This window comes from Pseudophryne corroboree, chromosome 5 (assembly GCF_028390025.1).
Source record: "Pseudophryne corroboree isolate aPseCor3 chromosome 5, aPseCor3.hap2, whole genome shotgun sequence".
NCBI lineage: Eukaryota > Metazoa > Chordata > Amphibia > Anura > Myobatrachidae > Pseudophryne > Pseudophryne corroboree.
Window position 1 is genome coordinate 846,629,720 of NC_086448.1, and position 25,630 is coordinate 846,655,349.

At 55.1% G+C, this 25,630-nt stretch overlaps 1 protein-coding gene across 2 annotated transcripts in view; it reads right to left on the reverse strand.

Moving 5' to 3' along the window:
* The window catches only part of LOC134928685 (uncharacterized), a 97,623-nt gene that overhangs the window by 62,424 nt on the left and 9,569 nt on the right, over positions 1 to 25,630 (reverse strand). Inside the window, exon 1 of one of the 2 annotated variants that reach the window (XM_063924676.1) lies at positions 23,482 to 23,745. The exons of the other annotated variant lie outside the window; for it this stretch is intronic. Within the exon in view, the coding sequence (XP_063780746.1) occupies positions 23,482 to 23,504 (23 nt within the window). The 5' untranslated portion in view covers positions 23,505 to 23,745. Of the gene's footprint in view, positions 1 to 23,481; positions 23,746 to 25,630 lie in introns of those variants that run through there. 2 annotated transcript variants of the gene reach the window in all.

Here is a 25,630-nt window from a genome sequence, read left to right on the forward strand (position 1 = left end):
TTTGGCTATGTGCGATTTTGGCTATGTGCGATTTTGGCTGTGTGTGATTTTGGCTGTGTGTGATTATGGCTGTGTGTGATTATGGCTGTGTGTGAATATGGCTGTGTGTGATTATGGCTATGTGTGATTTTGGCTGTGTGTGATTTTGGCTGTGATGACAGAGGGACACACAGCACACAGGTGACAGAGGGACACACAGCACACAGGTGACAGAGGGACACACAGCACACAGGTGATAGAGGGACACACAGCACACAGGTGATAGAGGGACACACAGCACACAGCTGATAGAGGGACACACAGGTGACAGAGGGACACACAGCACACAGGTGACAGAGGGACACACAGCACACAGGTGATAGAGGGACACACAGCACACAGGTGACAGAGGGACGCACAGCACACAGGTGACAGAGATACACACAGCACACAGGTGACAGAGGGACACACAGCACACAGGTGACAGAGGGACACACAGCACACAGGTGACAGAGATACACACAGCACACAGGTGATAGAGGGACACACAGCACACAGGTGACAGAGGGACGCACAGCACACAGGTGACAGAGATACACACAGCACACAGGTGACAGAGGGACACACAGCACACAGGTGACAGAGGGACACACAGCACACAGGTGATAGAGGGACGCACAGCACACAGGTGACAGAGGGACGCACAGCACACAGGTGACAGAGATACACACAGCACACAGGTGACAGAGGGACACACAGCACACAGGTGACAGAGGGACACACAGCACACAGGTGACAGAGATACACACAGCACACAGGTGACAGAGGGACGCACAGCACACAGGTGACAGAGGGACGCACAGCACACAGGTGACAGAGGGACGCACAGCACACAGGTGACAGAGGGACGCACAGCACACAGGTGACATAGGGACGCACAGCACACAGGTGACAGAGGGACGCACAGCACACAGGTGACAGAGGAACGCACAGCACACAGGTGACATAGGGACGCACAGCACACAGGTGACAGAGGAACGCACAGCACACAGGTGACAGGGGGGTCACACAGCACAGCACACAGGTGACAGAGGGTCACACAGCACAGCACACAGGTGACAGAGGGACGCACAGCACACAAGTGACAGAGGGACGCACAGCACACAGGTGACAGAGGGACGCACAGCACACAGGTGACAGAGTGACGCACAGCACACAGGTGACAGATGGACGCACAGCACACAGGTGACAGAGGGACACACAGCACACAGGTGACAGAGATACACACAGCACACAGATGACAGAGGGACACACAGCACACAGGTGACAGAGATACACACAGCACACAGGTGACATAGGGACGCACAGCACACAGGTGACAGAGGAACGCACAGCACACAGGTGACAGAGGGACGCACAGCACACAGGTGACAGAGGAACGCACAGCACACAGGTGACAGAGGGTCACACAGGTGACAGAGGGACGCACAGCACACAGGTGACAGAGGGACGCACAGCACACAAGTGACAGAGGGACGCACAGCACACAGGTGACAGAGGGACGCACAGCACACAGGTGACAGAGGGACGCACAGCACACAGGTGACAGAGGGACGCACAGCACACAGGTGACAGAGGGACGCACAGCACACAGGTGACAGAGGGACGCACAGCACACAGGTGACAGAGATACACACAGCACACAGGTGACAGAGGGACACACAGCACACAGGTGACAGATACACACAGCACACAGGTGACAGAGGGACGCACAGCACACAGGTGACAGAGGGACGCACAGCACACAAGTGACAGAGGGACGCACAGCACACAGGTGACAGAGATACACACAGCACACAGGTGACAGAGGGACGCACAGCACACAGGTGACAGATACACACAGCACACAGGTGACAGAGGGACGCACAGCACACAGGTAACAGAGGGACGCACAGCACACAGGTGACAGAGGGACGCACAGCACACAGGTGACAGAGGGACGCACAGCACACAGGTGACAGAGGGACGCACAGCACACAGGTGACAGAGGGACGCACAGCACACAGGTGACAGTGGGACGCACAGCACACAGGTGACAGAGGGACGCACAGCACACAGGTGACAGAGGAACGCACAGCACACAGGTGACAGAGGAACGCACAGCACACAGGTGACAGGGGGTCACACAGCACAGCACACAGGTGACAGAGGGACGCACAGCACACAAGTGACAGAGGGACGCACAGCACACAGGTGACAGAGTGACGCACAGCACACAGGTGACAGATGGACGCACAGCACACAGGTGACAGAGGGACACACAGCACACAGGTGACAGAGATACACACAGCACACAGGTGACAGAGGGACACACAGCACACAGGTGACAGAGATACACACAGCACACAGGTGACATAGGGACGCACAGCACACAGGTGACAGTGGGACGCACAGCACACAGGTGACAGAGGAACGCACAGCACACAGGTGACAGAGGGACGCACAGCACACAGGTGACAGAGGAACGCACAGCACACAGGTGACAGAGGGTCACACAGCACAGCACACAGGTGACAGAGGGACGCACAGCACACAGGTGACAGAGGGACGCACAGCACACAAGTGACAGAGGGACGCACAGCACACAGGTGACAGAGGAACGCACAGCACACAGGTGACAGAGGGTCACACAGCACAGCACACAGGTGACAGAGGGACGCACAGCACACAGGTGACAGAGGGACGCACAGCACACAAGTGACAGAGGGACGCACAGCACACAGGTGACAGAGGGACGCACAGCACACAGGTGACAGAGGGACGCACAGCACACAGGTGACAGAGGGACGCACAGCACACAGGTGACAGAGGGACGCACAGCACACAGGTGACAGAGGGACGCACAGCACACAGGTGATAGAGGGACGCACAGCACACAGGTGACAGAGGGACGCACAGCACACAGGTGACATAGGGACGCACAGCACACAGGTGACAGAGGGACGCACAGCACACAGGTGACAGAGGAACGCACAGCACACAGGTGACAGAGGGACGCACAGCACACAGGTGACAGAGGAACGCACAGCACACAGGTGACAGGGGGTCACACAGCACAGCACACAGGTGACAGAGGGTCACACAGCACAGCACACAAGTGACAGAGGGACGCACAGCACACAGGTGACAGAGGGACGCACAGCACACAGGTGACAGAGGGACGCACAGCACACAGGTGACAGAGGGACACACAGCACACAGGTGACAGAGATACACACAGCACACAGGTGACATAGGGACGCACAGCACACAGGTGACAGAGGAACGCACAGCACACAGGTGACAGAGGGACGCACAGCACACAGGTGACAGAGGAACGCACAGCACACAGGTGACAGAGGGACGCACAGCACACAGGTGACAGAGGAACGCACAGCACACAGGTGACAGGGGGTCACACAGCACAGCACACAGGTGACAGAGGGTCACACAGCACAGCACACAAGTGACAGAGGGACGCACAGCACACAGGTGACAGAGGGACGCACAGCACACAGGTGACAGAGATACACACAGCACACAGGTGACAGAGGGACACACAGCACACAGGTGACAGATACACACAGCACACAGGTGACAGAGGGACGCACAGCACACAGGTGACAGAGGGACGCACAGCACACAAGTGACAGAGGGACGCACAGCACACAGGTGACAGAGATACACACAGCACACAGGTGACAGAGGGACGCACAGCACACAGGTGACAGATACACACAGCACACAGGTGACAGAGGGACGCACAGCACACAGGTAACAGAGGGACGCACAGCACACAGGTGACAGAGGGACGCACAGCACACAGGTGACAGAGGGACGCACAGCACACAGGTGACAGAGGGACGCACAGCACACAGGTGACAGAGGGACGCACAGCACACAGGTGACAGTGGGACGCACAGCACACAGGTGACAGAGGGACGCACAGCACACAGGTGACAGAGGAACGCACAGCACACAGGTGACAGAGGAACGCACAGCACACAGGTGACAGGGGGTCACACAGCACAGCACACAGGTGACAGAGGGACGCACAGCACACAAGTGACAGAGGGACGCACAGCACACAGGTGACAGAGTGACGCACAGCACACAGGTGACAGATGGACGCACAGCACACAGGTGACAGAGGGACACACAGCACACAGGTGACAGAGATACACACAGCACACAGGTGACAGAGGGACACACAGCACACAGGTGACAGAGATACACACAGCACACAGGTGACATAGGGACGCACAGCACACAGGTGACAGTGGGACGCACAGCACACAGGTGACAGAGGAACGCACAGCACACAGGTGACAGAGGGACGCACAGCACACAGGTGACAGAGGAACGCACAGCACACAGGTGACAGAGGGTCACACAGCACAGCACACAGGTGACAGAGGGACGCACAGCACACAGGTGACAGAGGGACGCACAGCACACAAGTGACAGAGGGACGCACAGCACACAGGTGACAGAGGAACGCACAGCACACAGGTGACAGAGGGTCACACAGCACAGCACACAGGTGACAGAGGGACGCACAGCACACAGGTGACAGAGGGACGCACAGCACACAAGTGACAGAGGGACGCACAGCACACAGGTGACAGAGGGACGCACAGCACACAGGTGACAGAGGGACGCACAGCACACAGGTGACAGAGGGACGCACAGCACACAGGTGACAGAGGGACGCACAGCACACAGGTGACAGAGGGACGCACAGCACACAGGTGATAGAGGGACGCACAGCACACAGGTGACAGAGGGACGCACAGCACACAGGTGACATAGGGACGCACAGCACACAGGTGACAGAGGGACGCACAGCACACAGGTGACAGAGGAACGCACAGCACACAGGTGACAGAGGGACGCACAGCACACAGGTGACAGAGGAACGCACAGCACACAGGTGACAGGGGGTCACACAGCACAGCACACAGGTGACAGAGGGTCACACAGCACAGCACACAAGTGACAGAGGGACGCACAGCACACAGGTGACAGAGGGACGCACAGCACACAGGTGACAGAGGGACGCACAGCACACAGGTGACAGAGGGACGCACAGCACACAGGTGACAGAGGGACACACAGCACACAGGTGACAGAGATACACACAGCACACAGGTGACATAGGGACGCACAGCACACAGGTGACAGAGGAACGCACAGCACACAGGTGACAGAGGGACGCACAGCACACAGGTGACAGAGGAACGCACAGCACACAGGTGACAGTGGGACGCACAGCACACAGGTGACAGAGGGACGCACAGCACACAGGTGACAGAGGAACGCACAGCACACAGGTGACAGAGGGACGCACAGCACACAGGTGACAGAGGGACGCACAGCACACAGGTGACAGAGGGACGCACAGCACACAGGTGACAGAGGGACGCACAGCACACAGGTGACAGAGGGACGCACCGCACACAGGTGACAGAGGGACGCACAGCACACAGGTGACAGAGGAACGCACAGCACACAGGTGACAGAGGGACGCACAGCACACAGGTGACAGAGGAACGCACAGCACACAGGTGACAGGGGGTCACACAGCACAGCACACAGGTGACAGAGGGTCACACAGCACAGCACACAGGTGACAGAGGGACACACAGCACACAGGTGACAGAGATACACACAGCACACAGGTGACAGAGGGACACACAGCACACAGGTGACAGAGATGCACACAGGTGACATAGGGACGCACAGCACACAGGTGACAGTGGGACGCACAGCACACAGGTGACAGAGGAACGCACAGCACACAGGTGACAGAGGGTCACACAGCACAGCACACAGGTGACAGAGGGACGCACAGCACACAGGTGACAGAGGGACGCACAGCACACAAGTGACAGAGGGACGCACAGCACACAGGTGACAGAGGGACGCACAGCACACAGGTGACAGAGGGACGCACAGCACACAGGTGACAGAGGGACGCACAGCACACAGGTGACAGAGGGACGCACAGCACACAGGTGACAGAGTGACGCACAGCACACAGGTGACAGATGGACACACAGCACACAGGTGACAGAGATACACACAGCACACAGGTGACAGAGGGACACACAGCACACAGGTGACAGAGATACACACAGCACACAGGTGACATAGGGACGCACAGCACACAGGTGACAGAGGAACGCACAGCACACAGGTGACAGAGGGACGCACAGCACACAGGTGACAGAGGAACGCACAGCACACAGGTGACAGAGGGTCACACAGCACAGCACACAGGTGACAGAGGAACGCACAACACACAGGTGACAGAGGGACGCACAGCACACAGGTGACAGTGGGACGCACAACACACAGGTGACAGAGGGACGCACAGCACACAGGTGACAGAGGGACGCACAGCACACAGGTGACAGAGGGACGCACAGCACACAGGTGACAGAGGAACGCACAGCACACAGGTGACAGGGGGTCACACAGCACAGCACACAGGTGACAGGGGGTCACACAGCACAGCACACAGGTGACAGAGGGACGCACAGCACACAGGTGACAGAGGGACGCACAGCACACAAGTGACAGAGGGACGCACAGCACACAGGTGACAGAGGAACGCACAGCACACAGGTGACAGAGGGTCACACAGCACAGCACACAGGTGACAGAGGGACGCACAGCACACAGGTGACAGAGGGACGCACAGCACACAAGTGACAGAGGGACGCACAGCACACAGGTGACAGAGGGACGCACAGCACACAGGTGATAGATGGACGCACAGCACACAGGTGATAGAGGGACGCACAGCACACAGGTGACAGAGGGTCACACAGCACAGCACACAGGTGACAGAGGGACGCACAGCACACAGGTGACAGAGGGACGCACAGCACACAAGTGACAGAGGGACGCACAGCACACAGGTGACAGAGGGACGCACAGCACACAGGTGACAGAGGGACGCACAGCACACAGGTGACAGAGGGACGCACAGCACACAGGTGATAGATGGACGCACAGCACACAGGTGATAGAGGGACGCACAGCACACAGGTGACAGAGGGACGCACAGCACACAGGTGACATAGGGACGCACAGCACACAGGTGACATAGGGACGCACAGCACACAGGTGACATAGGGACGCACAGCACACAGGTGACATAGGGACGCACAGCACACAGGTGACAGTGGGATGCACAGCACACAGGTGACAGAGGAACGCACAGCAAACAGGTGACAGAGGGACCCACACCACACAGGTGACAGAGGAACGCACAGCACACAGGTGACAGAGGGTCACACAGCACACAGGTGACAGAGGGACGCACAGCACACAGGTGACAGAGGGACGCACAGCACACAAGTGACAGAGGGACGCACAGCACACAGGAGACAGAGGTTCACACAGCACAGCACACAGGTGACAGAGGGATGCACAGCACACAGGTGACAGAGGGACGCACAGCACACAAGTGACAGAGGGACGCACAGCACACAGGTGCTAGAGGGACGCACAGCACACAGGTGCTAGAGGGATGCACAGCACACAGGTGATAGAGGGGCGCACAGCACCCAGGTGATAGAGGGACGCACAGCACACAGGTGATAGAGGGACCCACACCACACAGGTGACAGAGGAACGCACAGCACACAGGTGACAGAGGGACTCACAGCACACAGGTGACAGAGGGACGCACAGCACACAGGTGACAGAGGGACGCACAGCACACAGGTGACAGAGGGACGCACAGCACACAGGAGACAGAGGGACGCACAGCACACAAGTGACAGAGGGACGCACAGCACACAGGTGCTAGAGGGACGCACAGCACACAGGTGCTAGAGGGACGCACAGCACACAGGTGATAGAGGCATGCACAGCACACAGGTGACAGAGGGACACACAGCACACAGGTGACAGAGGGACGCACAGCACACAGGTGACATAGGGACGCACAGCACACAGGTGATAGAGGGACGCACAGCACACAGGTGACAGAGGGACACAGCACACAGGTGACAGACTGTCACACAGGTGCTAGAGGGACACACAGCACACAGGTGACAGAGGGACACACAGGTGCTAGAAGGACACACAGTACACAGCTGACGGAGGAACACACAGCACACAGGTGACAGAGGGACGCACAGCACACAGGTGACAGAGGGACGCACAGCACACAGGTGACAGAGGGACGCACAGCACACAGGTGACAGAGGGACGCACAGCACACAGGTGACAGTGGGACGCACAGCACACAGGTGACAGAGGGACGCACAGCACACAGGTGACAGAGGGACGCACAGCACACAGGTGACAGAGGGACGCACAGCACACAGGTGACTGAGGAACGCACAGCACACAGGTGACAGGGTCACACAGCACAGCACACAGGTGACAGGGTCACACAGCACAGCACACAGGTGACAGAGGGACGCACAGCACACAGGTGACAGAGGGACGCACAGCACACAGGTGACAGAGGGACGCACAGTACACAGGTGACAGAGGGACGCACAGCACACAGGTGACAGAGGGATGCACAGCACACAGGTCACAGAGGGACGCACAGCACACAGGTGACAGAGGAACGCACAGCACACAGGTGACAGAGGGACGCACAGCACACAGGTGACAGAGGGACGCACAGCACACAGGTGACAGAGGGACGCACAGCACACAGGTGACAGAGGGACGCACAGCACACAGGTGACAGAGGAACGCACAGCACACAGGTGACCGAGGGTCACACAGCACAGCACACAGGTGACAGAGGGACGTACAGCACACAGGTGACAGAGGGACGCACAGCACACAAGTGACAGAGGGACGCACAGCACACAGGTGACAGAGGGACGCACAGCACACAGGTGACAGGGACACACAGCACACAGGTGACAGAGGGACGCACAGCACACAGGTGACAGAGGGACGCACAGCACACAGGTGATAGAGGGACGCACAGCACACAGGTGACAGAGGGACGCACAGCACACAGGTGACAGAGGGACGCACAGCACACAGGTGACAGAGGGACGCACAGCACACAGGTGACAGAGGGACGCACAGCACACAGGTGACAGAGGGACGCACAGCACACAGGTGACAGAGGGACGCACAGCACACAGGTGACAGAGGGACGCACAGCACTCAGGTGACTGAGGAACGCACAGCACACAGGTGACAGAGGGTCACACAGCACAGCACACAGGTGACAGAGGGACGCACAGCACACAGGTGACAGAGGGACGCACAGCACACAGGTGACAGAGGGACGCACAGCACACAGGTGACAGAGGGACTCACAGCACACAGGTGACAGAGGGACGCACAGCACACTGGTGACAGAGGGACGCACAGCACACTGGTGATAGAGGGACGCACAGCACACAGGTGACAGAGGGATGCACAGCACACAGGTGACAGAGGGACGCACAGCACACAGGTGACAGAGGAACACACAGCACACAGGTGACAGAGGGACGCACAGCACACAGGTGACAGAGGGACGCACAGCACACAGGTGACAGAGGGACGCACAGCACACAGGTGACAGAGGGACGCACAGCACACAGGTGACAGAGGAACGCACAGCACACAGGTGACAGAGGGTCACACAGCACAGCACACAGGTGACAGAGGGACGTACAGCACACAGGTGACAGAGGGACGCACAGCACACAAGTGACAGAGGGACGCACAGCACACAGGTGACAGAGGGACGCACAGCACACAGGTGACAGAGGGACGCACAGCACACAGGTGACAGAGGGACGCACAGCACACAGGTGACAGAGGGACGCACAGCACACAGGTGACAGAGGGACGCACAGCACACAGGTGACAGAGGGATGCACAGCACACAGGTGACAGAGATACACACAGCACACAGGTGACAGAGGGTCACACAGCACAGCACACAGGTGACAGAGGGTCACACAGCACAGCACACAGGTGACAGAGGGACGCACAGCACACAAGTGACAGAGGGACGCACAGCACACAGGTGACAGAGGGACGCACAGCACACAGGTGACAGATGGACGCACAGCACACAGGTGACAGAGGGACACACAGCACACAGTTGACAGAGATACACACAGCACACAGGTGACAGAGGGACACACAGCACACAGGTGACAGAGATACACACAGCACACAGGTGACATAGGGACGCACAGCACACAGGTGACAGAGGAACGCACAGCACACAGGTGACAGAGGGACGCACAGCACACAGGTGACAGAGGGACGCACAGCACAGCACACAGGTGACAGAGGGACGCACAGCACACAGGTGACAGAGGGACGCACAGCACACAGGTGACAGTGGGACGCACAGCACACAGGTGACAGAGGGACGCACAGCACACAGGTGACAGAGGAACGCACAGCACACAGGTGACAGAGGGACGCACAGCACACAGGTGACAGAGGAACGCACAGCACACAGGTGACAGGGGGTCACACAGCACAGCACACAGGTGACAGAGGGTCACACAGCACAGCACACAGGTGACAGAGGGACACACAGCACACAGGTGACAGAGATACACACAGCACACAGGTGACAGAGGGACACACAGCACACAGGTGACAGAGATGCACACAGGTGACATAGGGACGCACAGCACACAGGTGACAGTGGGACGCACAGCACACAGGTGACAGAGGAACGCACAGCACACAGGTGACAGAGGGACGCACAGCACACAGGTGACAGAGGAACGCACAGCACACAGGTGACAGAGGGTCACACAGCACAGCACACAGGTGACAGAGGGACGCACAGCACACAGGTGACAGAGGGACGCACAGCACACAAGTGACAGAGGGACGCACAGCACACAGGTGACAGAGGAACGCACAGCACACAGGTGACAGAGGGTCACACAGCACAGCACACAGGTGACAGAGGGACGCACAGCACACAGGTGACAGAGGGACGCACAGCACACAAGTGACAGAGGGACGCACAGCACACAGGTGACAGAGGGACGCACAGCACACAGGTGACAGAGGGACGCACAGCACACAGGTGACAGAGGGACGCACAGCACACAGGTGACAGCGGGACGCACAGCACACAGGTGACAGAGGGACGCACAGCACACAGGTGACAGAGGGACGCACAGCACACAGGTGACAGATGGACGCACAGCACACAGGTGACAGAGGGACACACAGCACACAGGTGACAGAGATACACACAGCACACAGGTGACAGAGGGACACACAGCACACAGGTGACAGAGATACACACAGCACACAGGTGACATAGGGACGCACAGCCCACAGGTGACAGAGGAACGCACAGCACACAGGTGACAGAGGGACGCACAGCACACAGGTGACAGAGGAACGCACAGCACACAGGTGACAGTGGGACGCACAGCACACAGGTGACAGAGGGACGCACAGCACACAGGTGACAGAGGAACGCACAGCACACAGGTGACAGAGGGATGCACAGCACACAGGTGACAGGAACGCACAGCACACAGGTGACAGGGGGTCACACAGCACAGCACACAGGTGACAGAGGGACGCACAGCACACAAGTGACAGAGGGACGCACAGCACACAGGTGACAGAGGGACGCACAGCACACAGGTGACAGAGGGACGCACAGCACACAGGTGACAGAGGGTCACACAGCACACAGGTGATAGAGGGACGCACAGCACACAGGTGATAGAGGGACGCACAGCACACAGGTGACAGAGGGACGCACAGCACACAGGTGACATAGGGACGCACAGCACACAGGTGACATAGGGACGCACAGCACACAGGTGACATAGGGACGCACAGCACACAGGTGACAGTGGGACGCACAGCACACAGGTGACAGAGGAACGCACAGCAAACAGGTGACAGAGGGACCCACACCACACAGGTGACAGAGGAACGCACAGCACACAGGTGACAGAGGGTCACACAGCACACAGGTGACAGAGGGACGCACAGCACACAGGTGACAGAGGGACGCACAGCACACAAGTGACAGAGGGACTCACAGCACACAGGTGACAGAGGGACGCACAGCACACAGGTGACAGAGGGACGCACAGCACACAGGTGACAGAGGGACGCACAGCACACAGGAGACAGAGGTTCACACAGCACAGCACACAGGTGACAGAGGGATGCACAGCACACAGGTGACAGAGGGACGCACAGCACACAAGTGACAGAGGGACGCACAGCACACAGGTGCTAGAGGGACGCACAGCACACAGGTGCTAGAGGGACGCACAGCACACAGGTGATAGAGGGGCGCACAGCACCCAGGTGATAGAGGGACGCACAGCACACAGGTGATAGAGGGATGCACAGCACACAGGTGATAGAGGCATGCACAGCACACAGGTGATAGAGGGACACACAGCACACAGGTGACAGAGGGACGCACAGCACACAGGTGACATAGGGACGCACAGCACACAGGTGATAGAGGGACGCACAGCACACAGGTGACAGAGGGACACAGCACACAGGTGACAGACTGTCACACAGGTGCTAGAGGGACACACAGCACACAGGTGACAGAGGGACACACAGGTGCTAGAAGGACACACAGTACACAGCTGACGGAGGAACACACAGCACACAGGTGACAGAGGGACGCACAGCACACAGGTGACAGAGGGACGCACAGCACACAGGTGACAGAGGGACGCACAGCACACAGGTGACAGTGGGACACACAGGTGACAGAGGGACGCACAGCACACAGGTGACAGAGGGACGCACAGCACACAGGTGACAGAGGGACGCACAGCACACAGGTGACTGAGGAACGCACAGCACACAGGTGACAGGGTCACACAGCACAGCACACAGGTGACAGGGTCACACAGCACAGCACACAGGTGACAGAGGGACGCACAGCACACAGGTGACAGAGGGACGCACAGCACACAGGTGACAGAGGGATGCACAGCACACAGGTCACAGAGGGACGCACAGCACACAGGTGACAGAGGAACGCACAGCACACAGGTGACAGAGGGACGCACAGGTGACAGAGGGACGCACAGCACACAGGTGACAGAGGGACGCACAGCACACAGGTGACAGAGGAACGCACAGCACACAGGTGACAGAGGGACGCACAGCACACAGGTGACAGAGGAACGCACAGCACACAGGTGACAGAGGGTCACACAGCACAGCACATAGGTGACAGAGGGACGTACAGCACACAGGTGACAGAGGGACGCACAGCACACAGGTGACAGAGGGACGCACAGCACACAGGTGACAGAGGGACGCACAGCACACAGGTGACAGAGGGACGCACAGCACACAGGTGACAGAGGGACGCACAGCACACAGGTGACAGAGGGACGCACAGCACACAGGTGACAGAGGGACGCACAGCACACAGGTGACAGAGGGACGCACAGCACACAGGTGACTGAGGAACGCACAGCACACAGGTGACAGAGTGTCGCACAGCACACAGGTGACAGAGGGACGCACAGCACACAGGTGACAGAGGGACGCACAGCACACAAGTGACAGAGGGACGCACAGCACACAGGTGACAGAGGGACGCACAGCACACAAGTGACAGAGGGACGCACAGCACACAGGTGACAGTGGGACGCACAGCACACAGGTGACAGAGGGACGCACAGCACACAGGTGACGGAGGGACGCACAGCACACAGGTGACAGAGGGACGCACAGCACACAGGTGACAGAGGGACGCACAGCACACAGGTGACTGAGGAACGCACAGCACACAGGTGACAGAGGGACGCACAGCACACAGGTGACAGAGGGACGCACAGCACACAAGTGACAGAGGGACGCACAGCACACAGGTGACAGAGGGACGCACAGCACACAAGTGACAGAGGGACGCACAGCACACAGGTGATAGAGGGACGCACAGCACACAGGTGACAGAGATACACACAGCACACAGGTGACAGAGGGACGCACAGCACACAGGTGACAGATGGACGCACAGCACACAGGTGACAGAGGGACGCACAGCACACAGGTGACAGAGGGACGCACAGCACACAGGTGACAGTGGGACGCACAGCACACAGGTGACAGAGGAACGCACAGCACACAGGTGACAGAGGGTCACACAGCACAGCACACAGGTGACAGAGGGACGTACAGCACACAGGTGACAGAGGGACGCACAGCACACAAGTGACAGAGGGACGCACAGCACACAGGTGACAGAGGGACGCACAGCACACAGGTGACAGAGGGACGCACAGCACACAGGTGACAGAGGGACGCACAGCACACAGGTGACAGAGGGACGCACAGCACACAGGTGACAGAGGGACGCACAGCACACAGGTGACAGAGATACACACAGCACACAAGTGACAGAGGGTCACACAGCACAGCACACAGGTGACAGAGGGATGCACAGCACACAGGTGACAGAGGGACGCACAGCACACAAATGACAGAGGGACGCACAGCACACAGGTGATAGAGGGACGCACAGCACACAGGTGACAAAGGGACGCACAGCACACAGTTGACAGGGACGCACAGCACACAGGTGACAGGGACGCACAGCACACAGGTGATAGAGGGACGCACAGCACACAGGTGATAGAGGGACGCACAGCACACAGGTGACAGAGGGACGCACAGCACACAGGTGACAGAGGGACGCACAGCACACAGGTGACAGAGATACACACAGCACACAGGTGACAGAAGGACGCACAGCACACAGGTGACAGAGGGACGCACAGCACACAGGTGACAGAGGGACGCACAGCACACAGGTGACAGAGGGACGCACAGCACACAGGTGACAGAGGGGCGCACAGCACACAGGGGACAGTGGGACGCACAGCACACAGGTGACAGAGGGACGCACAGCACACAGGTGACAGAGGGACGCACAGCACACAGGTGACAGAGGGACGCACAGCACACAGGTGACAGAGGAACGCACAGCACACAGGTGACAGAGGATCACACAGCACAGCACACAGGTGACAGAGGGACGCACAGCACACAGGTGACAGAGGGACGCACAGCACACAGGTGACAGAGGGACGCACAGCACACAGGTGACAGAGGGACGCACAGCACACAGGTGACAGAGGGACGCACAGCACACAGGTGACAGAGGGACGCACAGCACACTGGTGACAGAGGGACGCACAGCACACTGGTGACAGAGGGACGCACAGCACACAGGTGATAGAGGGACGCACAGCACACAGGTGACAGAGGGACGCACAGCACACAGGTCACAGAGGGACGCACAGCACACAAGTGACAGAGGGACGCACAGCACACAGGTGACAGAGGGACGCACAGCACACAGGTGACAGAGGGACGCACAGCACACAGGTGACAGAGGGACGCACAGCACACAGGTGACAGAGGGACGCACAGCACACAGGTGACAGGGTCACACAGCACAGCACAGTTCTGCGTCTGACCTAGTGATGAGCACCGGAAATTTTTCGGGTTTTGGTTTTGGGTTCGGTTCCGCAGCCGTGTTTTGGGTTCGAACGCGTTTTGGCAAAACCTCACCGAATTTTTTTTGTCGGATTCGGGTGTGTTTTGGATTCGGGTGTTTTTTTCAAAAAACTCTAAAAAACAGCTTAAATCATAGAATTTGGGGGTCATTTTGATCCCAAAGTATTATTAACCTCAATAACCATAATTTCCACTCATTTTCAGTCTATTCTGAACACCTCACACCTCACAATATTATTTTTAGTCCTAAAATTTGCACCGAGGTCGCTGGATGACTAAGCTCAGCGACCCAAGTGGCCGACACAAACACCTGGCCCATCTAGGAGTGGCACTGCAGTGTCACGCAGGATGGCCCTTCCAAAAAACACCCCCCAAACAGCACATGACGCAAAGAAGAAAAAAAAGAGGCGCAATGAGGTAGCTGTTTGAGTAAGCTAAGCGACCCTAGTGGCCGACACAAACACCTGGCCCATCTAGGAGTGGCACTGCAGTGTCACGCAGGATGGCCCTTCCAAAAAACACCCCCCAAACAGCACATGACGCAAAGAAAAAAAGAGGCGCAATGAGGTAGCTGTGTGAGTAAGATAAGCGACCCTAGTGGCCGACACAAACACCTGGCCCATGTAGGAGTGGCACTGCAGTGTCACGCAGGATGGCCCTTCCAAAAAACACTCCCCAAACAGCACATGACGCAAAGAAAAAAAGAGGCGCAATGAGGTAGCTGTGTGAGTAAGATAAGCGACCCAAGTGGCCGACACAAACACCTGGCCCATCTAGGAGTGGCACTGCAGTGTCACGCAGGATGGCCCTTCCAAAAACTACTCCCCAAACAGCACATGACGCAAAGAAAAATGAAAGAAAAAAGAGGTGCAAGATGGAATTGTCCTTGGGCCCTCCCACCCACCCTTATGTTGTATAAACAGGACATGCACACTTTAACCAACCCATCATTTCAGTGACAGGGTCTGCCACACGACTGTGACTGAAATGACGGGTTGGTTTGGACCCCCTCCAAAAAAGAAGCAATTAATCTCTCCTTGCACAAACTGGCTCTACAGAGGCAAGATGTCCACCTCATCATCATCCTCCGATATATCACCGTGTACATCCCCCTCCTCACAGATTATCAATTCGTCCCCACTGGAATCCACCATCTCAGCTCCCTGTGTACTTTGTGGAGGCAATTGCTGCTGGTCAATGTCTCCGCGGAGGAATTGATTATAATTCATTTTAATGAACATCATCTTCTCCACATTTTCTGGATGTAACCTCGTACGCCGATTGCTGACAAGGTGAGCGGCGGCACTAAACACTCTTTCGGAGTACACACTTGTGGGAGGGCAACTTAGGTAGAATAAAGCCAGTTTGTGCAAGGGCCTCCAAATTGCCTCTTTTTCCTGCCAGTATACGTACGGACTGTCTGACGTGCCTACTTGGATGCGGTCACTCATATAATCCTCCACCATTCTTTCAATGGTGAGAGAATCATATGCAGTGACAGTAGACGACATGTCCGTAATCGTTGGCAGGTCCTTCAGTCCGGACCAGATGTCAGCATCAGCAGTCGCTCCAGACTGCCCTGCATCACCGCCAGCGGGTGGGCTCGGAATTCTGAGCCTTTTCCTCGCACCCCCAGTTGCGGGAGAATGTGAAGGAGGAGATGTTGACAGGTCGCGTTCCGCTTGACTTGACAATTTTCTCACCAGCAGTTCTTTGAACCCCTGCAGACTTGTGTCTGCCGGAAAGAGAGATACAACGTAGGTTTTAAATCTAGGATCGAGCACGGTGGCCAAAATGTAGTGCTCTGATTTCAACAGATTGACCACCCGTGAATCCTTGTTAAGCGAATTAAGGGCTCCATCCACAAGTCCCACATGCCTAGCGGAATCGCTCCGTGTTAGCTCCTCCTTCAATGTCTCCAGCTTCTTCTGCAAAAGCCTGATGAGGGGAATGACCTGACTCAGGCTGGCAGTGTCTGAACTGACTTCACGTGTGGCAAGTTCAAAGGGCAGCAGAACCTTGCACAACGTTGAAATCATTCTCCACTGCGCTTGAGCCAGGTGCATTCCCCCTCCTTTGCCTATATCATAGGCAGATGTATAGGCTTGAATGGCCTTTTGCTGCTCCTCCATCCTCTGAAGCATATAGAGGGTTGAATTCCACCTCGTTACCAGTTCTTGCTTCAGATGATGGCGGGGCAGGTTCAGCCGTTTTTGGTGGTGCTCCAGTCTTCTGTACGTGGTGCCTGTACGCCGAAAGTGTCCCGCAATTCTTCTGGCCACCGACAGCATCTCTTGCACGCCCCTCTCGTTTTTTAAATAATTCTGCACCACCAAATTCAAGGTATGTGCAAAACATGGGACGTGCTGGAATTTGCCCATATTTAATGCACACACAATATTGCTGGCGTTGTCCGATGCCACAAATCCACAGGAGAGTCCAATTGGGGTAAGCCATTCTGCGATGATCTTCCTCAGTTGCCGTAAGAGGTTTTTAGCTGTGTGCGTATTCTGGAAAGCGGTGATACAAAGCGTAGCCTGCCTAGGAAAGAGTTGGCGTTTGCGAGATGCTGCTACTGGTGCCGCCGCTGCTGTTCTTGCGGCGGGAGTCCATACATCTACCCAGTGGGCTGTCACAGTCATATAGTCCTGAGCCTGCCCTGCTCCACTTGTCCACATGTCCGTGGTTAAGTGGACATTGGGTACAACTGCATTTTTTAGGACACTGGTGAGTCTTTTTCTGACGTCCGTGTACATTCTCGGTATCGCCTGCCTAGAGAAGTGGAACCTAGATGGTATTTGGTACCGGGGACACAGTACCTCCAACAAGTCTCTAGTTGCCTCTGCAGTAATGATGGATACCGGAACCACGTTTCTCACCGCCCAGGATGCCAAGGCCTCAGTTATCCGCTTTGCAGCAGGATGACTGCTGTGATATTTCATCTTCCTCGCAAAGGACTGTTGGACAGTCAATTGCTTGGTGGAAGTAGTAAAAGTGGTCTTACGAGTACGACTTCCCCTCTGGGATGACCATCGACTCCCAGCAGCAACAACAGCAGCGCCAGCAGCAGTAGGCGTTACACGCAAGGATGCATCGGAGGAATCCCAGGCAGGAGAGGACTCGTCAGAATTGCCAGTGACATGGCCTGCAGGACTATTGGCATTCCTGGGGAAGGAGGAAATTGACACTGAGGGAGTTGGTGGGGTGGTTTGCGTGAGCTTGGTTACAAGAGGAAGGGATTTACTGGTCAGTGGACTGCTTCCGCTGTCGCCCCAAAGTTTTTGAACTTGTCACTGACTTATGATGAATGCGCTGCAGGTGACGTATAAGGGAGGATGTTCCGAGGTGGTTAACGTCCTTACCCCTACTTATTACAGCTTGACAAAGGCAACACACGGCTTGACAAATGTTGTCCGCATTTCTGTTGAAATACTTCCACACCGAAGAGCTGATTTTTTTGGTATTTTCACCAGGCATGTCAATGACCATATTCCTCCCACAGACAACAGGTGTCTCCCCGGGTGCCTGACTTAAACAAACCACCTCACCATCAGAATCCTCCTGGTCAATTTCCTCCCCAGCGCCAGCAACACCCATATCCTCCTCATCCTGGTGTACTTCAACACTGACATCTTCAATCTGACTATCAGGAACTGGACTGCGGGTGCTCCTTCCAGCACTTGCAGGGGGCGTGCAAATGGTGGAAGGCGCATGCTCTTCACGTCCAGTGTTGGGAAGGTCAGGCATCGCAACCTACACAATTGGACTCTCCTTGTGGATTTGTGATTTCGAAGAACGCACAGTTCTTTGCTGTGCTTTTGCCAGCTTGAGTCTTTTCTTTTTTCTAGCGAGAGGCTGAGTGCTTCCATCCTCATGTGAAGCTGAACCACTAGCCATGAACATAGGCCAGGGCCTCAGCCGTTCCTTGCCACTCTGTGTGGTAAATGGCATATTGGCAAGTTTACGCTTCTCCTCCGACGATTTTATTTTAGATTTTTGAGTCCTTTTTTTACTGATATTTGGTGTTTTGGATTTTACATGCTCTGTACTATGACATTGGGCATCAGCCTTGGCAGACGACGTTGATGGCATTTCATCGTCTCGGCCATGACTAGTGGCAGCAGCTTCAGCACGAGGTGGAAGTGGATCTTGATCTTTCCCTATTTTCGGAACCTCAACATTTTTGTTCTCCATATTTTAATAGGCACAACTAAAAGGCACCTCAGGTAAACAATGGAGATGGATGGATACTAGTATACTTATGGATGACGAGCGACTGCCGACACAGATGTAGCTACAGCCGTGGACTACTGTACTGCGTCTGCTAGTATAGACTGGATGATAATGATATAAAAAATATATATATATAACTACTGCAGGACAGGTATATATTATATAATGACGGACCTGCTGGACACTGTCAGCACTGCAGACTCCTAAACTACTAGTATGAAGAAGATAGAAAAAAAAAAAACCACCACAGGTAGGTATACAATTATGGACGAGCGACTGCCAGTGCCGACACAGAGGTAGCTACAGCCGTGGACTACCGTACTGCGTCTGCTAGTATAGACTGGATGATAATGATATAAAAATATATATATATCACTACTGCAGGACAGGTATATATTATATAATGACGGACCTGCTGGACACTGTCAGCACTGCAGACTCCTAAACTACTAGTATGAAGAAGATAGAAATATAATGAATGACGGACCTGCTGGACACTGTCAGCAGAATGCGTTTATATATAGAATAAAAAAAAAAAAACACCACACGAGTGTTTAACTTTTTCAGGCAGACAATATACTGGTGGTCACTGCTGGTCAGTCACACTGGCACTCTGGCAGCAAAAGTGTGCACTGTTAAATATGTACTCCTGCTATAACTGCTCCCCAGTCTCCCCCACAATTAAGCTGTGTGAGCAGTGAGCACTCAGCACAGTCAGATATACATAGATGATATTATCATGCAGCACACTGAGGCTGAGCACAGTTATGGTATGTGACTGTGTATCGTTTTTTTTCAGGCAGAGAACGGATTATATTAAATAATAAATAAAACTGGTGGTCACTAGTATAACTATCAGCAAAACTCTGCACTCTGAGTACTCCTAATGCTCCCCAAAATTACTAAGTAATCAACTCAAGTGTCTCTATCTATTCTAACGGAGAGGACGCCAGCCACGTTCTCTCCCTATCAATCTCAATGCACGTGTGAAAATGGCGGCGACGCGCAGCTCCTTATATAGAATCCGAGTCTCGCGATAGAATACGAGCCTCGCGAGAATCCGACAGCGGGATGATGACGTTCGGGCGCGCTCGGGTTAGCCGAGCAAGGCGGGAAGATCCGAGTCTGCCTCGGACCCGTGTAAAAAGGCTGAAGTTCGGGGGGGTTCGGTTTCCGAGAAACCGAACCCGCTCATCACTAGTCTGACCCTGCACCCCTTTCCCAGCACCATCACCCCTCATCCATAGCAGTCCTTATTTTTTCCTACCCAATGTAATTTAAATAAGAACAGTGTGCACATTCGGCGCACAGCCCAAAAAGATATGAGTTTTTGCTGGCAAGGGGCATGGCCACACAATAGTAACCCCAATTCAAATTATGCCTCACAGTACTGCAACTTTATTCACAATTTATCATGTGATAGTGTCCCTTATTCACATTACATCACAGTAGTACCAATTTACCTTATATACGTTACTTCACACAGTAGTGGCCCTCATTCACATAACATCACACTGAATTGCTCCTTATTCACATTACCCAACACCATATTGTTCCTTATTCACATTACACCACACCATATTGCTCTTTATTCACATTAGAACACACAGTAGTGCCCTTTCAATACGTTACGCCACACAGTAGAGCACCTTATACACATAATGCCACACATTGGTAATGCATTTCTACACATAATACCACACAGTAATGCCCCTTACACATATGACACACTTTATTAATGTCCTTATACACATAATGTCCCTTACACATATGCCGCACATTATTAGTGCCCTTATACACATAATGACACACATAATGTCCCTTACACATATGCCGCACATTATTAGTGCCCTTATACACATAATGACACATATAATTCCTGGTGTGAATCAACTGGCAGCTCTGCTAATGTCGGGTGCCTATTTTTTATGGCTAGGATGCACAAGCAGCTTCTGCTGATTAAAATGATATGCGGCATGCCTATATACTGTGTGCGACTGTGGCTATATCTGCATACAAAATGCTACAAACAGAATATAGGCATGCCGCATATCATTTTAATCAGCAGAAACTGCTTGTGTCCCTAGGCATACCAGATGCCCTAGGCAATTGCCTAGTTTGCCTATGCCTAAGGCCGGCTCTGGCAGCATCTGTGCAACGTTCCAGAACAGCAGCTCACATATTCAGGGGCCTGGTGACCCCTGGTGGAAAGACATTATACTGCAGGAAGACAATGCAAAACAGAAAGAAAAACTAGCACCTTTATTCTCACACTGCAATGTAGATCTGAGCTAGGACACGTCCCTCCCACATCTAACTCTCTGCACATGTTACATCTGCCTCCCTGCAGTGCATTATGGTGTTACCCAGGTGCTCATTTACTGGCTGCTTCTGCATGTAGCCCACACTGTCTGCACATGTTACATCTGCCCCCTGCAGTGCAGCATGATGTTACCCAGGTGCTCAGTTACTGGCTGCTTCTGCATGTAGTCCACACACGCTGGGCAGCTTTATTCTCACACTGCAATGTAGATCTGAGCTAGGGCATGCCCCTTACACACCTAACTCTCTGCACATGTTACATCTGCCCCTTGCAGTGCAGCATGGTGTTATCCAGGTGCTCAGTTACTGGCTGCATCTGCATATAGCCCACACATGCTGGGTAGCTGTATTCTCACACTGCAATGTAGATCTGAGCTAGGACACGCCCCTCCCACACCTAACTCTCTGCACATGTTACATCTGCCCCCAGTAGCGTAACTAGAAGTTTTTCTCCCCCAAGCCAAAAAATTCTTCCCCCCCCCAATCCCCCATAATTGGCACTATGAAAGTGACACACATGCGCGCGCCGAAGGCACGCGCGCCAAAAAGGGGTGTGGCTTCATTGGAATGGGCGTGGCTTTGCATAAAGGGGCGTGGTATTGCAGGAAAAGACTTCCTTATACCCCAGTTTTGCATCCTGCACGCCCAGACGTTAGCCACCACTGGAAAGAAAAATAATCCTGATTCATGCCCCTTACATTATTTGTCATTTTTCCTCCTTATAGTAATGCCCAGTATACATTATGCCACATACTGCAATGGCCCTTAGACATTATGCCGCACACAATAATGCACATGACACAATATGCACACACCGTAATGCCCCCGACACATTATGCCACACACCGTAATGCCTGTGACACATTATGCCACACACCGTAAAGCCTGTGACACATTATGCCACACACCGTAATTCCTGTGACACATTATGCCACACACCGTAATGCCTGTGACACATTATGCCACACACCGTAATGCCTGTGACACATGACGACAGGAATCGCAATGCCCGTTATACATTATGCTACACACTGCAATGCCCCTGATACATTATAGCACATACAATGTCTGTGACACATTATGCCACACACCGTAATGCCTGTGACACATTATGCCACACACCGTAATGCCTGTGACACATGACGACAGGAATCGCAATGCCCGTTATACATTATGCTACACACTGCACTGCCCCTGATACATTATACCACATACCGCAATGTCCGTGATATAGTATACCATACACCATAATACCTGTGACACACACCGCAATGCCCGATATACATTATGCCACACTGCAATGTCCCTGAGACATTATACCACATACCACAATGCACGTGATACATTATGCCACACACCGTAATGCCCATTACACATTAAGTCCTACAGTAAGGCTTCTAATTACTTTTAAATTACCTGCTCGTTGCCAGGGGTTTCATGCACTGGGTGTCATGGTCGTTGCCAGGGGTTTCATGCTCTTGGTTCCATGCACGGTGCCAGGGGTTTTCATGCTCAGGGAGTCATGCTCATTGCCAGGTGTTTCATGCTCAAGGTGTCATGCTCATTGCCAGGTGTTTCATGCACTGGGTGTCATGCTCGTTGCCAGGAGTTTCATGCACTGGGTGTCATGCTCGTTGCTAGGGGGTAGTGCTTGTTGCTAGGGCTGTGCTCCCAGTGCCACATATGTCCCCAGTGCCACATATTCCCCCACGGTGCCAGGTACTCACGTGCCCCCAGTGCCACATATAGCCCCCTCCCCCCCCATGTGCCAGGTACACATGCAGTGCCATATATACCCCCTCAGTGCCCCCCCAGTGCCATATATGCCCCCTCAGTGCCCCGTGCCCTACATGCCCCCTCAGTGCCATATATGCTCCCTCAGTGCCCCCTGTGCCATACATGCCCCCTCAGTGCCATATATGCCCCCTCTGTGCCCCCTGTGCCATACATGCCCCCTCAGTGCCATATATGCTCCCTCAGTGCCCCCTGTGCCATACATGCCCCCTCAGTGCCATATATGCCCCCTCTGTGCCCCCTGTGCCATACATGCCCCCTCAGTGCCATATATGCCCCCTGTGCCATACATGCCCCCTCAGTGCCATATATGCCCCCTGTGCCATACATGCCCCCTCAGTGCCATATATGCTCCCTCAGTGCCCCCTGTGCCATACATGCCCCCTCAGTGCCATATATGCCCCCTCTGTGCCCCCTGTGCCATACATGCCCCCTCAGTGCCATATATGCCCCCTGTGCCATACATGCCCCCTCAGTGCCATATATGCCCCCTGTGCCATACATGCCCCCTCAGTGCCATATATGCCCCCTGTGCCATACATGCCCCCTCAGTGCCATATATGCCCCCTGTGGAATACATGCCATGCCCCCTCAGTGCCATATATGCCCCCTCAGTGTCCCCCCCCCCCCCCTCGCTGCTGTGAAGGAGGGACAAGGAGGGCACAGCGAGCGCCTCTCTCATGTCCCTCCTGCATCTCCGTCTCTCTGGTCTAATAAAGGAAGTGCCGGTTCGTGAGCCAATCAGAGCTCACGAACGGCACTTCCATTATTAGACCAGACGGACGGAGACGCAGGATGGAGACTGGAGAGGCGCGCGCGGTGCGCTGTGCCCTCCGTGTCCCGTTACAGCAGGGAGGGAGAGGAGATAGCAGACTGACATGCGGACGCTTGTCCGCATGTCAATCTGCTCTAAATCAGTGGCGGCGCCCCCGCAGCCCCTCGCCCCCAAGCCACTGCGAGGGCTGCGGGGGCAGTAGTTACGCCACTGTCTGCCCCCCTGCAGTGCGGCATGGTGTTACCCAGGTGCTCAGTTACTGGCTGCTTCTGTATGTAGCCCACACATGCTGGGCAGCTTTATTCTCACACTGCAATGTAGCTCTGAGCTAGGACACACCCCTCCTACACCTAACTCTCTGCACATGTTACATCTGCCCCCTGCAGTGCGGCATGGTGTTACCCAGGTGCTCAGTTACTGGCTGCTTCTGTATGTAGCCCACACATGCTGGGCAGCTTTATTCTCACACTGCAATGTAGCTCTGAGCTAGGACACGCCCCTCCTACACCTAGCTCTCTGCACATGTTACATCTGCCCCCGGCATCGCAGCATGGTGTTACCCAGGTGCTCAGTTACTGGCTGCTTCTGCATGTAGCCCACACATGCTGGACAGCTTTATTCTCACACTGCAATGTAGCTCTGAGCTAGGACACACCCCTCCCACACCTAACTCTCTGCACATGTTACATCTGCCCCCCTGTAGTGCGGCATGGTGTTACCCAGGTGCTCAGTTACTGGCTGCTTCTGCATGTAGCCCACACATGCTGGGCAGCTTTATTCTCACACTGCAATGTAGCTCTGAGCTAGGACACGCCCCTCCTACACCTAGCTCTCTGCACATGTTACATCTGCCCCCGGCATCGCAGCATGGTGTTACCCAGGTGCTCAGTTACTGGCTGCTTCTGCATGTAGCCCACACATGCTGGACAGCTTTATTCTCACACTGCAATGTAGCTCTGAGCTAGGACATTCCCCTCCCACACCTAGCTCTCTGCA